This window comes from Lytechinus variegatus, chromosome 11 (assembly GCF_018143015.1).
Source record: "Lytechinus variegatus isolate NC3 chromosome 11, Lvar_3.0, whole genome shotgun sequence".
In the NCBI taxonomy this organism is placed as follows: Eukaryota; Metazoa; Echinodermata; class Echinoidea; order Temnopleuroida; family Toxopneustidae; genus Lytechinus; species Lytechinus variegatus.
In genome coordinates, this window is record NC_054750.1 from 33625947 (window position 1) to 33643438 (window position 17492).

At 35.3% G+C, this 17492-nt stretch overlaps 1 protein-coding gene across 1 annotated transcript; it reads left to right on the forward strand.

Moving 5' to 3' along the window:
• The first annotated feature begins 1077 nt into the window (after positions 1-1077).
• Positions 1078-16030, forward strand: LOC121423546 (cingulin-like). The gene is made up of 14 exons (XM_041618899.1): positions 1078-1320; positions 2991-3074; positions 4487-4630; positions 4837-5034; positions 5731-5871; positions 6835-6993; positions 8186-8359; positions 10054-10200; positions 11660-11806; positions 12806-12928; positions 13396-13445; positions 14043-14243; positions 15095-15161; positions 15927-16030. Exons 1-14 carry the CDS (start codon positions 1078-1080, stop codon positions 15969-15971), a joined length of 1923 nt encoding a protein of 640 aa, XP_041474833.1. The 3' UTR covers positions 15972-16030.
• The last annotated feature ends 1462 nt before the right edge of the window (positions 16031-17492 follow it).

The following is a 17492-nucleotide window of genomic DNA, read 5'->3' on the forward strand; positions in this document are numbered from 1 at the left end:
CTTGTCATAGACACTAACATGTATATATTGATCATTGGATATGGAAATAAAACGAGATGGCATACGTATATTGAAGAAGTTAGAAAACTTAGTTATAAATATTTGTTTGTAAATTAAGAGGCTTTTATAGGAGGAAATTGTAATTTGTTTAACAAATTTTCGGCATTACTCCTATTTGTTTAAGATCAGTATGCTCGATCTGTAATGAAAATCATAAGATCAGTATGCTCGATCTGTATGAAAATCATAAATCATAAGTCAGAAAAAAAAGAGGGTATTTGAATTCCAGTTCATCGTGGCTTAGCCGTGAACCAGAATAGCCTGGTGGTTGAGTCGCTGCCCGGAAAGCAGTAGATGGCAGGTTCGAATCCCACTGGTTCCAATTTTTTCTGACTTATGATTTATGATTTTCATACAGATCGAGCATACTGATCTTATGATTTTCATTACAGATCGAGCATACTGATCTTAAACAAATAGGAGTAATGCCGAAAATTTGTTAAACAAATTAAATATTTGTTTGTTGAAAAAAAAAATCATTGAGTTATTTTGGTTGGTCCCTCATTAACGTTCAATGAATTTTGCTGTGAAGTTTTGGGTACAGGCCTATAGCTATATTCCCTATATCTGCAATAGCATGCAGAATGGAATCGAGAGTAATATCTGTCGTCTCTGGGATATAACATCAGCCACTATGACTGATTGACGTAAAATATTTCCTAGGTAATTGGTTTTATACCAACTTGGCGTTTAACAACAAAAAAATCTGTCCTGCCGAGTTCTTACGGGAGTTACCATAATCATAAAGAGTATATGTTGAGAATATATAATGGATTTACATTTCTTTAAGAGCTTATATGCTTGTAGATTACGTTGTGCATAGAAAGGAGGGTATATCCTCTCATCTGAATTATTTAAAAAAAAAAATAAAAATTCATTAAATCTTAGGCCTAGGTGAATACGTTATCTTTGTTGTAATTCCGAGCATTAATAAACAGGCATATACTGGGTTTACTTGGTTTGTCCTTCAAAGTTCATTTTATGATTATCATACAGTTGGCACAATAGCACTTTATAATGGATTTGGGCTCAAGCGCATTGGGTCCACCAGCTCGGGCAGAGACGCCAGATGTTGGCCTCACCCGTCGGGCTGCCAGACTTTCCAGGATCCGAAAAGCGACACAGGGAGGAGAGGGCATCGAACAGTCGAGAGACGCCTGCTCGGCCGCCAGAGATCCGGGGATGGATGGCAAGGAACAGCCGGTGATCATTGACCAGGACAGCGCTCAAATGAAGACGACCCAACCCCAAATTGTAAAGGTGAGGGGGGGGGGCGAGATGGAAAGAAAGGGAGGGGGGATGGCGGAGCCAAGTTTTAAAGAATAATGGAAGCGTATAAACCTGCTACATGCAGGTTGATTTGGATAAATATAGAAAAATCAAACTAGCATAACACTACAATTTTTTATCAAAATCGGATGTAAAATAACTAAAAAAAGTTATGACATACTGCCATCATACGCGAGTGCCCTTCCCCTGGGAGGGAGGGGGCACACGCTGGTAATATCATAGGGCCTACCCCCTAATAATGTGTACAAAGCCAGTACCCTATGGTATACAGTGCCCCCTATCGTGGCCTTCCCTCTTGCTTAGAAGGGAGGGTAAAATATTTTCCTTATCACTGCATGTAAGTGCACTAATTTGTGTATTAGATTTATAACCGAAAAAAGATCACAATGCAGTTATTTCCTTCATGCTATATATAGAATTAAACAAATGTATCTCTTGAAAATTCAATTTATTCTTTTTTTATTGAAGAAAAACGGGAAAAGAAAGGAAAAGCTCAAGAAGGCTGAGGCAGAGCTTAAAGAGATGGCAAAGGAAAAGGAGGTAAGAGAAATAGGGAGAGAGAAAGGGGGCGTAGTGCATACGTCCCATCAACTCCCATAATACCAATGATCATGATTAGCGTGATGGGGGCACAATGTGGGGAAAATTTCGAAAAATTTCGAAAAAATCGCGAGCGGAAATTTCAGCCCTTTCAAAATGAAAATCTAACTTTGTGAAAGATTTTGTTATAATGTTAAACAGAATGTTGAATATATTTCTTCTTTTCCTTTTATGTCTTTTGATCCTTCTTTTACTGTTTTGTTTCATCGGTCTAGGAGTTATCATTATTGTATATGTGTTTCTTAAATAATATTTATCTATTTTTATATTTTCATCATTTATTTCTTTTATGCACTTCATTTGCATATATGTATGTATATATATATTTTTTTTGGGGGGGTCTAAACGCTAGTGGAAATAATGATTATACATGCTAATTTGAATATATATATTTCTTGAATTGTTTTAATATATCTATTCTTATATTTTCATATTTTTTTATTCATTTATTCGTTTTATTTGCATATATATATATATATATATATATATTTCTGATTTATTATTATTATTATTTTGGGGGAGGTGGTCTAAACGACATTGAGAATAATGATCATACATCTTCATGTGAATATGTACCTTGTATTAATTTTATCAAAATACTCAGGCACTGTCCAAGACATTTTTTTCCACAGAAAGAACGGCTGTGATGCCGTCTGCGTATCAAACTCACCATACCAGGTCCCAATTTACCTCACATGGGTTGGGTGCATCACAGGTCTGGGGTATAGGAATTCACCAAACGACACCCTGATAAATAAATTTGAGTCAGATCCAACACAACCTGGTTCATCCCCACATGCATTTGATTTCGAATTATCCGTGTTTCAATGAAAATATGTCATTTAAAATTATTATCAGACTGATTTTGCTGCTGATGGTGATGGTGTGTGCGGGGGGGGGGCTTTCGGTAGATTTTAATTTTGGGTAATTTTTAGTTCAAGCGTAAAAACTTTGACTAAAATCACGCTAATGCAGTTTGGATCTTACTTTTTTGGGGGGGATTCCTTATTCATTGATTTAGTGTTGCTCTCTTTGAATAGTATCTTCTGATGGAAAGTGGGAGTATGAAGGAGGAACTAAGGGCAGTGAAAGAAGAACTTGACGGAGTTAAGACACTAAACAAAGTAAGCAATACATGATTCGATATATCATAGAAAGAAATTAAAAAAAGAGAAGCAATAAGAAAAAGAAAACGAATAAAAGTAGTATGGACCTAGAGTAGCAAGCACTTATCATCTATTGATTTAAAGGGGAATCCAACCCAAATTAAAAATTGTTTTTATAAGGAAAATAAAAATCAGACAAGTTGATAGGTGAAAGTTTGAACAATATTGGACAAACAACAAGAAAGTTATGAATTTTTAAAAGTTGTAAATATTGGTAATCACTATACCCATGGAGACTTCAAATTGGCCGCATATGGGATGTCATAGTGATGTAAGGCAAGGACTATTCCTCCATGTACTCCAATACATATTTCGACTAAAATGTCATTTTTCCAAAAGTTTTATTTCAAATTATATTTTTCTTTCATGAGGACATAAAACAATATACTACCTGGGTTATATTTAGATTACTGCCCCAGGGGAATGGGTACTTTGGAGAAAACCACAAATCCCTGATAATAAAGTACATGGCCTATGAGAAAGTTGTCCTTGCCCCTTGTCATAATTTACTTACTGAATTGCCAATTTGAAATCTACATAGTATTAGTGATCTCAATTTTAAAGCAGCTATAACGTTCTTATTTCTTGTCCAATTTCTTTCAAACTTTCACCATTCTGTTTAATTTATTTTTCTCCTATCCGACACAACATTTTATGGCCAAGGCTGGATTCCCCTTTAAGAAATTGTTCAACTTGGATTAATTCAACTTTTTTTTTAATCCGAGCTGCAAAGTCCCATTTAAAACATGCGTCTGTGATTGTTGAAAAGAAGAAGCCCTCTAAAAAAATATGACACCCTAATATCCTTATCTAATGCTTCAAAACAGTCAAAAGTAAAGAGCCCGTAAACACCATCCCCATCAGGACTTTCTTCTCTTTCTCTTTCTCTTCGTGAATGTTCTTTTTTTGTCGATATGAAATATTAAATGCATTACGCATCAAAGTTCGTGAGTTTTCTTTAAATAAGACCTTTGTAATGTTAACCTATACATATAATAATAATAATAATAGTATAGGATATTTATATTGCGCACATTTCCACCTTGTTAGGTGCTCAAGGCGCTCCTATATTACCCGGCTAAGCTAGGCGTTCATAGCGCACACAGCTTCTTAAGGAATTACTTCCTACCGGTACCCATTTACCTCACCTGGGTCGAGTGCAGCAAATCGTGGATCAGTTTCTTGCTGAAGGAAATTACATATAGTCACACTGTTTCATGTTTTAAATATATATTTATGCATTATCACATTCCTCATCGTCATCATCATCCTCATCATCGTCATCACCATCATTATCATAATCGCCACCATCATCGATATCACCATCTTTTCCATTATTATCATAATCTTCAATCATCTTTAATTATTAGATGCTGGATGCAGAACGGGGCAATGCGAGGAGAGAAGTGGAAAAGTTGCGGATGGAGCTGGAAAATATCTCGACGTCGTCATCGTTCGAAGGAAGCGATGCGGATCTGAAGAAGAAAATCAAAAAGCTTGAAAAAAGCTTAGAGGCAAGTTGTCCAATTCCAAAGTCGCGGTCGCTCCCCCCCCCCAAAAAAAAAAATTAATAATCAACCGCAGACCGATAAATGCTATTAATACGTTTATTCTTTTTATTTTTTATTTTGTAGTGAAATACATCGTAGAAATGTAATCAAACTGTGACGGTCTTATTGATTTATTCGGTTTCTGTTAAATTCTCCTTGCATCCTATCAGAGGGCTAATAGTGAAATAGCGAAAGGGGAGACAGCTATCATGATACTGGAAGGAGAAAAGGAAGGACTGACAGACGAGTTGGAGAAGATGAGGAGGGAGAAGAAGACCTCAAAATCTTCCAGGCTCCGGGAGGAAGAACCACGCTGTCAATCACGTCTTGAGGGAGCTAGAATGACTGTAGTTGAGAAACAAATCAAGGTATAATGACATTAGATAATGATAACGATGATGATGATGATGATGGCGAAGAAGAAGAAGAAAATGAGGATAGTGGTTATGAAAATAATAGTAATTGTAACAAGAAAATAATGACGATGATCTTAGTAATAATAATATTTATTACTATAATAATTATGTTTTAAATAATAATAATAACAGTAGTAGTAATAGTAATTATATTGATAATTCCAATGATACAAATATTAAACATACAATAGTGATAAATGATAGCCTATGCTATCATTGATGAAATAGTGTAATCGTCATCATGATAATGAAAACAATGGTGATTTAATAATAACCTGCTGCACCTTCTTCATAATCATCACCAACATCATCATCGTCACCATCATCTTCGTCATCATCCATCATCATCATCATCACCAACATCATCTTCATAATCATCATCACTGTCTTCATAGTCATCATCTCCATCATCGTCATCATCATCATCATTATATTCCTAATCAAACACCAAATCGTCACATACTTCGCAAACATATCCTGCTTTGGCTTTTTAATTTTTATTATTTTGTTATTCTTCTTTTCTCTTCTTCTTTTTCTTATTCTTCTGTTTCTTCTTATCATCATCAGCATCATAATCACCACCTCCTTTATCCCTAATCCATTTGTCTAATCGTTGATAATTTTAAATTTTGTCTTATTTCACCGCAGATACTAACTGAAGAGCGAGACAAAGCGATGAGAGAGGTTGAGAATCTAAAGTTCGAACTTGAGAACACTCCTTGCACTTCTTTCCAGGGATCCGTTGCAGATCTCAAACGAGAAATTAGGATACTGGAGAAGAAAATAAAGGTAGTGATATTCATATGAGAAAATTAGGTGTTCCTCAGGGGTCGATTTGCGGACCGCTTATCTTTTTATTATGTTTACGGTTGATCAAAACTCGTCCTCTTATTTCTTATTCATTTCCTCTTTTGTGTTTCTTCTTAATTTTCTTATTTTTTTTTTTTGAAAAGCGCCTTGAGCCCTCTACAGAGTGGATATAGTGCGATATAAGTAAAAGTTATCATTTCTATTATTAATAGTAGTAGAATGCCTAGCATGTTGTTTTTGTAATAGCAAAAGCAGCAGCAACAACAGCAGAAGCAGCACAGCAGTAGCACTAGTAGTCAGAGTAGTAGTCAGAGTATCATTATTAGCAATATTTTTATTCAAAAGTATTGGTAGTGGTAGTAGTAGTAGCAGCAGCAGCAGCAGAAGCAGTAGTAGTAGTAGTAGTAGTAGTAGCAGCAGCAGAAGTAGTAGTAGTAGTAGCAGCAGCAGAAGTAGTAGTAGTAGTAGTAGCAGCAGAAGCAGCAGCAGCAGTATTAATAGTAGTAGTAGTAGTAGTAGTAGTAGCAGTAGTATTAGTAGTTGTAGTATCATCATTTTGTTAATATTATGATTATTATTATTGATGTAATTATTTCCATTGTTACTTTTGTCATTAATTATATAATTATTATCATTCTTGTCAAATGACCAATTCTTTATCCGCATGACAGTCTTAAAACCTGACTAAGTACAACACAACGCTTCAATGTATACATGGACTAGGGGCGCGTTTCATAAAGAGTGGCAACTGTTGTAACTTTGCCATTTTGGTAACTACCATGGTAACCTTGATTTTGATTGGCTGCTGAGCTCTGTTGCCGTGGTAGCTTGCCATAATGGCAAAGTTACAGCAATTTTAACTCTTTATGAAACGGGCCCCATGAGAGCCTTGATGTCCGTTTCTTCTTCTTCTTCTTCTTCTTCTTATTCCTCCTTTCATAGACTGCTGGGGATGAGGTTATCAATGCAGAATCCAGCATTCTAGTCTTAGAAGGAGAGAAGGAAGAACTGATGGACCAAATAGATAAGATGAAGAAACGAAAGAAGAAACCATTAAGCTCTAAAAACAGAGATAATGACGAGGAACTCGAACAATTACAGGTGAGATGGTTCCTCCATGTTTTGTCTTTTAGTATACTCTAAATACAACAGAACATAATTATTTCTGACAAAAAATGTATGTCAGAAATATGACTATCAGTGATTGCCATATCAGTAGCACCCAGCTGACTACTGGTCTAGTCAATTTGACTGATTTCGGGCCCCAACTCACCACGATATGATTTTTCCTGTATACATTACAAATATATAATTGAGTAGAAAGGATTAGAGGTTGAGCCCCTTGAAACAAACATACATAGGGGTACTCAAGCATATATATACATATGTATATTTTTTTTTTTGGGGGGGGGTTAAATCTTCATCCCACTGGTGCACCGCCTTGACTTACATGTATCTTTCGAGTGTTTTACAACAATTTAGATTCTTTGAATCGTATCAAATATTTATTTTTTAAAAATAATTCTGGCAATGATGCTTGGAGGCCGGGACACGGTCATCTTATACTGATATGATAGCGTGATGCAGCATTACCTTGGTGTGCGCTTATACTAGTGATTATTTCATAGTTAATTGTTTTAAGTAGGTTTTGAAAATGATGATGTTTTTTTCACGTTGCACTTAAAGGAGAATGAAACCAATGGAACAAGATAGCTTGTGTGAAAACAGAAAAATCAAAGAAACAGATCAACAAAAGTTTGAGAAAAATCGGACAAATAATGAGAAAGTTATGAGCATTTGAATATTGCGATCACTATTGCTATGGAGATAGCAAATTGGCAATGCAACAAAGATGTGTGATGTCACTTATGAACAACTCTCCCCATTACTTTAGTATATATTTCATTTGAATTGCCTCTTTTATCACATCTATCCATAGATCATGTGTTCTTTCTACATGAGGGCATGTAATACATATTTTTTAAGAATACATAATGGATAAAGAGTTTGTATCATCGTAAGAAAAAGCAAAAAGAGACATTTTGTGGGTATTTTATAGTCCACCAAAGGGAAAGTTGTTCATCAGTGACATCACACATCCTTGTCGCATTGCCAATGGAGGATCTCCATAGCATTAGTGATTGCAATATTCAAATGCTCATAACTTTCTCATTATTTGTCCGATTTTTCTCAAACTTTCTTTATTCTTAATCTTTGATTTTTCTGTTTCTACACAAGCCTATTTGTTCCAAAGGTTTCATTCCCCTTTAATTCATCCCATCATCTTTAACAGGAATTACTCTCCGTAGTGCAATCCACCATGGGTCTCCCAGAGAATATGTCGCCGGTGGACTCGGCTGCCAAGCTGAGGGAGAAATGGCATTCGCAAGAGACCCGATTTCACCAACTACGAGATGGATTAGAAGAGATTACTGAAAGGAAAAGGACTGCTTGCACGAACACACAGGTATATCGGCCTAAGACCGTTGAACGAAAATATTTGACTTGGATATTTTGACAGACATGATATCAAGACGATTTTTTTCCCATAATCTTTTTTTCTCTCTCAGTCTCTTTCAACGAAACCCTTGAGGTGACATCACATGCCCCCCCCCCCCCACCGACTTATAACTCGTCCCGTCGACGTGCATGAGAATTGGTTGAAAAAATGAGGAAGTAGTTCAAACATCAAGATTTGCAAGGGACCGCCAGTACCGCTGTTTGATAAGACCTTTCAATCTTCCTCGGGCGGGAGTATAAAAAAAATAAAAGATTCATTTAAAGGGGAATGAAACCTTTGGAACAAATAGGCTTGTGTAGAAACAGAAAAATCAAAGAATAAGAATAAAGAAAGTTTGAGAAATATCGGACAAATAGTGAGAAAGTTATGAGCATTTGAATATTGCAATCACTTATGCTATGGAGATCTTCACATTGGCAATGCGACAAGGATGTGTGATGTCACTGATGAACAACTTTCCCTTTGGTGGACTATAAAATACTCTCAAAATGTCTCATTTTGCTTTTTGTTATGATTATACAAACTCTTTATCCATGATGTATTCTTAAAAAATATGTTTTACATGCCCTCATGTAGACAGAACACGTGATTTATGGATAGATGTGATAAAAGAGGCAACTCTAGTGAAATATATACTAAAGTAATGGGGAGAGTTGTTCACAAGTGACATCACACTTTTTGTCGCATTGCCAATGCGCTATCTCAATAGCTTTAGTGATCGCAATATTCAAATGCTCATAACTTTCTCATTATTTGTCCGATTTTTCTCAAACTTTCGTTGATCTGTTTCTTTGATTTTTCTGTTTTCACACAAGCGATCTTGATCCAAAGGTTTCATTCTCCTTTAAGAATAATCTGTGTCGACCTGAAAAGGTGGCTACTTATAAGGAATAATTATTACTCCATGTTTTTACAATCATTCTAAAGCCGCCGTCACATCCACGAAACCGACTCGATGATATTCCATTCGAAATAACCTAATTTCATTGGTCGGTTTAAATTCGAATTCACTGGTGTGAATGTACGTACCTGAAAACAACCATGCAAATTAGACGATAGGGAGTTTTTGCTCGTGACGCACGACGTATTCACGAACAAAGTAAATGTATTGCAAATGCCCGTCAATTAATGACAAAGAACAGTTGGAAGGTCTTATTCAATGATTGGGCCCCGTCTTACAAAGAGTTGCGGGTGATCCGATCAATCGCAACTATGGACGGCCAGCAATGTCAACATCTATTATGCATCTTTGTTTAAAATACTTTCTATCTATGATGTATATTCATGCATTAATTGTTTTCTTAAAAATTCACTGTGCTTCTCTTTGCATACATTGTACAAAGGACATCGTGCATATTTTTCGTAGAAAAACTTATGACACTGATGGACTTCCATAGAGTTACGATTGATCGGGGCCATGTGAACATGAACAGCAGCTTTGTCCCAATTTTGGGAGCTGACGCAAAATTGCAAATAACATGCCGTTTTTCCAGAGTCCGGGGTGAAGCTGTTTGGATTTGATTTATCAATTTTCGACAAAGACTTTGTGGTTGTTCTTTGTCATGAAGGCATTAGACAATAACTGTTCTCTCGTTGTGGATCAAAACTCACTAATCTCAATTCATTTTACTTCTGTTTAGCTCTTGAGGGAGGCTGTAGAGAAGATTCTCGAGGTTGAGCCAGGCTCGATGGAGATCGTCGACCTGGTCGACAAGATACAGGATATCGGGCAGTTCTACGCGCTAAAGATCGACAACATGCATGCTAGACTGGAAGCAAAACAACAGGTTCGTGTGTGGACTTGATGATGATGATGATAATGATGGTGGTGATGATGATAATGATGATGATGATGATGATGATGATGATGATGATTGTGATGATGATGATGGTGGTGGCGGTGGTGAACGATAATAAGGGTGGTGATCATGATGGTGATGGTAATGACGATGATGAATGCTTCAATGATAATAATAATTCACATTTCAGTGAAAACGGTATTGGTATTAATTTAATCACGATTTGAATGATCGTGGTGGAAATAATGATGATGATGATGATGACGACGATGATGATGATGGAACCATCTTATAATGTCTTCTTTCCCCATTTCAGTCTTCCAAAGAAAAGCTTCAGAAAATTCGTGACCTTTGCCGGGTAAGTTACAAATTAGTTCCTTCGAAAAAAAGCTTAATATAATTGAAAATATCCCAAAATACAAAGAAGGATACAACTATAATGATAAAATACTTCTCAAAGGCCAACTCTAAATTTAAAAGCCCCCCGACCCCCTGTAATGTAAATGACGGTCTTACTGCTCTGTGAATTGAGGGGCCCATTTGAGGGGCCCATTTTTGAGGGGCCCACATTGTACAAGCATTGCTTTTTAGTGGGTCCCTCCATTTCCATCTTAATTTAATTTCTATTGAAAAATAGTATACTTACTTAAAACCTCTAATGTGTTGCCCAAATCGTGTAAGTTTTTTTTCACAACATATGTATTATTATTTTTGTTTCTTTGCAATGGATACAAATTCTTATGTTTATATATATAATATACGATTTGTTTTTGTTGGATGGAAGTGAATAAATAAAATTGAATTGAAATTGAATTGAATATGTGTATTGACTGTTAGCAGGGTATGATTCCACCATGACCAACTGAATTACGAAATCTAATTGACAAAATGTTGATATTGCAAAAATATGATATTAATCATGACTTTTACAATTATGCGTATACGTTGTGCATATGGTTGTTTTCAGATATCAAGCAAAATTTAAAATGTCAGAATTATTTTTAACCTGATTTGTACCTCATCCGTTTTAACATCTTTCGTACCAGCTACATAATGTGGTTTGAATAAAAATGGATAAAACGACCGACTTAGGGGAAATGTGACTGAGGTATTAAACCCTCATCGATTTGGTCATACACTGGAAAAACTCCGGTGTTGATTTAACACCAGCCCGGAATCTATATATGTCCACACCAGAGGAGTATTGAAACAACACCAGTTTGGAATCAAACCAATTCTGTGTTAATACTTATTGGTGTTGTATAAACACCTATCTGGTGTTACAACAACTAAACTGGTGTTGTTTCACACTTCTCTGGTGTAAACATATATAGATTCCGGGTTGGTGTTAAATCAACACCGGGGTTTTTGCAGTGTAATTACATGATTACATGAATGACTGAAATCTTCTCTTTCCCCCATTATGCACGCATCTGCTGGTTGCTAGGCAACTGCTACAGACATGGACATCAAATTCAAAAAGAAGACGAAGATCCCAGAATTCCTTGCTCTCTTCGGCAGTGTGTGGAATAAACAGCAAGATCTGGTGACGTCACTAGACAAGAAACTTCTTGAAAGTGACTGCCGGATTGAGGTGAGTAACCGCCCTTTCACACTAAAAAAATATCGTTAATCTAATGATGATTCCAGTGAAAAATAAGACGAATTTCTAGCACTCGTGAAACCAAACTAGAATCACGAACGCTAATAACAATCACGAATTCACATTCTACTCCAGAGGTGAATTCCATGTTAAAGGCCTGGTCACATGCACCGCCCGAGCGTTGTTGGAGCGGTCGTGGAGCGGTAGGGAAAGAGGGTCGAATTTCACTCACAAAATTGGGGGAAAAAATTGAAAACAAAAATCGAAAACAAAAAAAAACAGCAATCGAAATCGAAAATGGTGAACGGTAGCGAGCGGTGATGATTTTTTTCCGTGTAAAAGATCAGATGATTCTAAAGACGAATGAAAAATTAATTGCAATGATGATTCAAGATCCACGTGTGAAAAGGCCCTAGGTTAAGAAGGTATGATCAAACAGCTATTTTGATGAGCAATTTATAAACATTGACTATTAAATGATAAAATTGCAACGCAGATTATATATTCATATTCTTAGCGCGACAAAAATGATGAATGATGATCAATACCATAAACTCCCAATTTACGAAATTTATGCTGAACAATAATTCATATATAATGCCTATATAAACAGATTGCTTCAAAATATGACAGCCAAAAAAAACCCTCATGAAATAAAGATAAGCACTTCGATGAAGATGATGATAAGAGGAGGGGGAGGAAAAGAAGGAGGATGACGATGATGACGTCGACGAAGACTACGACGACAAGGAAGGCGATGATGAATATGATGATGATTACAGTGATGGTGCATACATTAAAAGAGTGATCATTATAAAGTGATTGAAACCGAAACATGGAAATCTTCCTGCGTTAGTCCTTCTTTTCAGTTTGAATGTGACAAAAGTTATTCAAATTTAATTTCATTCCTATCAAATTTTCTTTTTCAAGCTGTTTTATTCTTTCTTTTGTCTAACATTATCGATATTATTTCGTTCTGTCTATCAAAAGGAGTTAGAGGCTGCCTTGGATCAGATGAAGGAAGAATTAGAACAGACGACAACTCCAAAAGAAATTAAGAAAAAGAAGAAAAGACTTCTGAGGACCATCATCAACACAATGATACCAGAACAAGTACTGTATACACTTTTACGTAATCAACAAGAAAGGATGAATTCAAAGGGGAGAGAAAGAGAGGGGATTAGAAGGGGGATGACAGAAATGAAAGGAAGAAGGATCCAGGAAATGTTCTCGAGGCAAATAAATAAAGTGGCGCCATCCATAATAAATTTTTATACCATGCCTTTTTATTTTCTGTCATAATAAAAAAATAACCAAATACGCATCTAAGTTTTACGTTAAAAAAACTATTTCTCTCTGAGGATTATATCATGAAATTCAATGTTTTTTTAAATATTTTTTATTATAATTCAAATGATAAAGCTCGTTGAGGATTGTTCTATGGTCGGTCGGTCATCCTGGCAATGTTTAAAACTATAATCGCTGTTGATAATGATGATTATACTAAAAAAATAGTTTGCATTTTTTAATGATTCAATTGTAATTTTTATGTTGTTTGCGGATGTTGTTGTTTTTTGTAGACGGTAGATGAGAAGGATGATAAACTAAAGACTCAGGCTGATCAGATCCGGTAAGAGACACGGCAATTTAGAAGCCTTGAAATTTTGCAATTCGGCATTTACCCTCACTTATTTAAACCGTGTTGAATTGAATGTACTTTTTATTAGTTGCCTTTGAATATCCCCTATTTGAAGAAGGCCATCTTGGCTTTCATACCCGACAGATACAATTGAGATTCTCAATCTTCTTATATTAGTATTTCTTGCTATTTGTGATCAAATTGTGAAATTTTATTTGAATTCATTCACGTAAGTTCAGTGAAAATAACTGCGTCAAATGATTGCCTCGCAAATCTATAGAGAGCTAGCCTTTTGTCGAGGCCTCCCGCGGTATTGTAAACATCGTTGTATAAAATTGTAAATAGTATTTTAACACAATTTTAAAAATAGCAAGTTGTTTGAGCCCATCACTGTAACTACAAGTTATTCAAACTTTTTTAATAAACCTGTTTAAAATGTCAACAACTTGTTTAAAACTTTAAACAATAATTGTTAGAGTAACGGGCTTATAAACAACGTGCTTACAATTTCAAACAGAGTTTTGACAGTACATTGTGAAAGACTTTATTAGTGACCAGTCTTTGGTGTTTTCCTATACTCTACTGAAGTCGCTTGGAGGCCATTCAAGAATCTAAATACAGACAAGACCACGAAGTACTTGCCCTTCACCGAGAGAGCACCGCCATCAGACAAACCAATGATGAACTCCAGGAGAAACAAAGAGAACTTGAGGAAGTCATCGAGGACCTCAACCACAGTCTCGATGAGGAGAAACAAACCGTCCAAGAACTTCGTCAACTAATCCAGATGTAAGTGACGTTCGCTGATTCGTATGTTGGATTGACCTACTTATTTAATGAATTAATGTTTCATTAATTGATAGATTCCTTTATTGATAGCTAATTAATCATCAATAAACCAATTGTATCTATACTCCGTTTGTTTCTTCATCAGAAACGTGTTATCCTCTATTCTTGTCTTAATATCTAATCGAATAAAAACGAACACTCTAAAAAATGAAGTGGCAATTTAGCACCTAAGGAGTTTAGTGACTGCACCTGGGAATGTTCAAATTCAATTCAAATAAAACATTTATTTTCTTCCATTTCATTACATTTTTCATAAACATAAATTCATACATAAATCAATTTGTTATAGAAAATATAAATATGTACATATTGGGTTTAAGGAAGAAGGCGTATACCCTAGAAAAGTCAGCACTCCGAAGTGCAGTCACTCGGCTATACAAGCTCTGTAAGTGCGAAATTAACTCTTCATTTTTTAAAGTGTAGTATTTTAGTAATAACAATTATGTTAACAGTAGTTGATGACAGGGTCGTACGCAGAATGTGTTCCTGATGGGGGGCGGGGGCAGGACGCATAATTTTTTTTTAAGAAACTCGAAAGCGAGGTAGTGACGTGACCGAGCTTATCTATGGGGCGCTTTTGCGTTTTAAACGTGAAATTGAAGGATTTCGGACTGATCGGACACACTTTGGGTGAATTTTGTGAAAATTTACAGTAAAAAAGTTTGCCACCTCCCCACCCCCGCTTCGTACGGCCATGGTGGGTGACGCTCAGCACTACTGGAGCATGAGCATGAACTCCATATAAAATATCACAATATACCGCTTTATGTATGCTTCAATTACCTGTGCAGTTATGAGGGTCGAGGTCTTGGGGCAGTCCTCCGCCATGAGAGAATACAACACATACAGGGTGATGAGGTAGGTATTATGGGTGCTTAAAGATTAATAATAATAATAATGATAATAATAACAATAATAATGCTAATAAAAATAGCAACAATAATACTGATAATAATAATTAATAAGAACAATAATAATAACTACGATAAAAATAATAATTATGATGATAATCATAATAATAATTATGATAATGATAATAATAGTAATAATGATAATAATAATGATTATGTAAATACTAATAATAGTGATAACAATAAAAACAATGATGATGATGACGATGATAATAATGATAATATCAATAATAACAGTAATTGTAACAAAAATAAAGTTTTTATTTAACACATTACAACATATGGTAAGGAATACATAAGAATTACTTTAAAGAAATAATAAAATTAGTAAACATGAGAGAAAATCAAATATACATTACAGTCATCATATTATATATATATGTATATATATTTATACACATTTGACTTATAAGGCTTTCAGAGATAAGTGCATGAAAATGAATAAGATAATCGTCACATTCATGTACAATTCTACGTCGTTATTTGATAAAACACAAAATCTTTAACATCATTTTGTGGGGGGAGGGGTCCTTGAAAGTTCCTTTTGCTTCCCATAATAATAGTCAAATTTTTTTTCTACGTCATTTTATTTCCCCCTTTTCTATTTTTGCTATTCGCAAGAGGTATCGTTATTATGTATCATTCTTTATTCTATTTTATTTACCCCCTCTCTTTCTCTCTCTCTCTCTCTGTTTCTCTCCCTCTCCTCCAGCAAATGAAAACCGCCAATGATCGTAAGCCAGATACAAAGCTCTGAGAAGCGTATCCACATTGGATGTCACTTGATTGCATTGCTTGTGAAAGTCGGACTCTCTGTCGTCAAGCTTGAAATAAAAAAAAATAGAAAATTTTCACAGAGTGTAAAAAAACAAACATTCATATCGGTATTCAGCGTTTGGATCTCAAATGAATTTGACAAGATCGATCTCTACATTCGTCAAGGAATTCAGCTCCTCGTCTGTCAAACTTCATATTTTCTGTCAGCGGAATGATAATGCGATATGACGTTTTATAAGCCAGCAAAATCTTAAATGGTACTACATTGACGATTAAAATTATTACCTGGACAAACCAAAATGATGAGTGAATGATATCATTGTCTGTCTTTCAGCCAAAACAAACAAAAAGAAAACTAGATGTTGATCGAAAGAAGATGTGAGTCCAGGGATAAGAAATAAAAAGAGAAGGACTAGATATTGAAACTTTTTCTCCTTTCCTTCTTTTTTCTACCTTTTCTTTTCTTTCTCCTTTCCTTTCCCTCTTCTGTCGTTTCTTTTCTGTTCTCATGTTCCTTAACTTCCTCTACCTATGACTCTCTCTCTCTTTTATTTGTTCCCCATGGAAGACCAGCCGCACATATAACTGGTGCAGCTGAATAATAATTATGTCCATTTATATAGCGCAGTTACTATGTGCATATACTCAACAGCGCTTTGATACTTGGTATCATATTATTACCCCGGCTGTAGCTGAGCCGCCATATTAGGCGCTAATGCATTCAAGGAAAAATCCTACCGGGTACCCATTCACCTCACCTGGGTCGAGTGCAGCACAACGTGGATAAATTTCTTGCCGAATGAAATTACGCCATGGCTGGGATTCGAACCCACGACCTCGGAGACTAATCCACTGGGCCATAACGCTCCACATATGGGTTATCCAACCGTCTTTTGTCTTAAGTTTGATATTTTAAATTTCTTAACATGTTTCAATCATTAATTTTTCTTTTCTTTTTTTTAAATCAATGTTTAGAATGTATTTCATTATGTATGTATATGTTACTCCTTGTATCTCTTTACATTTATATATATTGCTATGTATTTTTATGACAGAAATAAAATAAACGCGATGAAGAATATAGGGTATCCACTCCAGTTGAAAGCAAAACGAAATTATTCATTGCCATTTCAATCTCGAAAGGTCTGTGTGTGGTGATATATACACTCATAAAATAAATGAGTAAAACAGACAATTGGAGTTTCAAGAAAATATGCAAATGATGAATAGGCATATTTGTTGGGTGAAAATTTCTTCCATTTTAGGTAAAATAGACTTATTTTTGAAATCTTAAAGGGATCCAGGCTGAAAATATTTATATCTAAATAAATAGAGTAAAATTCACAAAGCAAAATGCTGAAAATTTCATTAAAATCTGATAACGAATAACAAAATTATTGAATATTGAATGTTTATAAATATTTGTGCAGACGGTTATATGCACATCGTCATGAATATTCATTATGTGGGTTGATGATGTCAAATCTCCACTTTGCTTTTT

What these genes read in the sequence shown, in the direction of transcription:
- LOC121423546 (XM_041618899.1), top strand. Translation starts at nt 1,078, where the DNA reads ATGGATTTGGGCTCAAGCGCATTGGGTCCACCAGCTCGGGCAGAGACG. An exon ending in CCCAACCCCAAATTGTAAAG is followed by an intron (nt 1,321 to 2,990) that starts GTGAGGGGGGGG and finishes CTCTTTGAATAG; the next exon opens with TATCTTCTGATGGAAAGTGG. An exon ending in TAGTTGAGAAACAAATCAAG is followed by an intron (nt 5,035 to 5,730) that starts GTATAATGACAT and finishes ATTTCACCGCAG; the next exon opens with ATACTAACTGAAGAGCGAGA.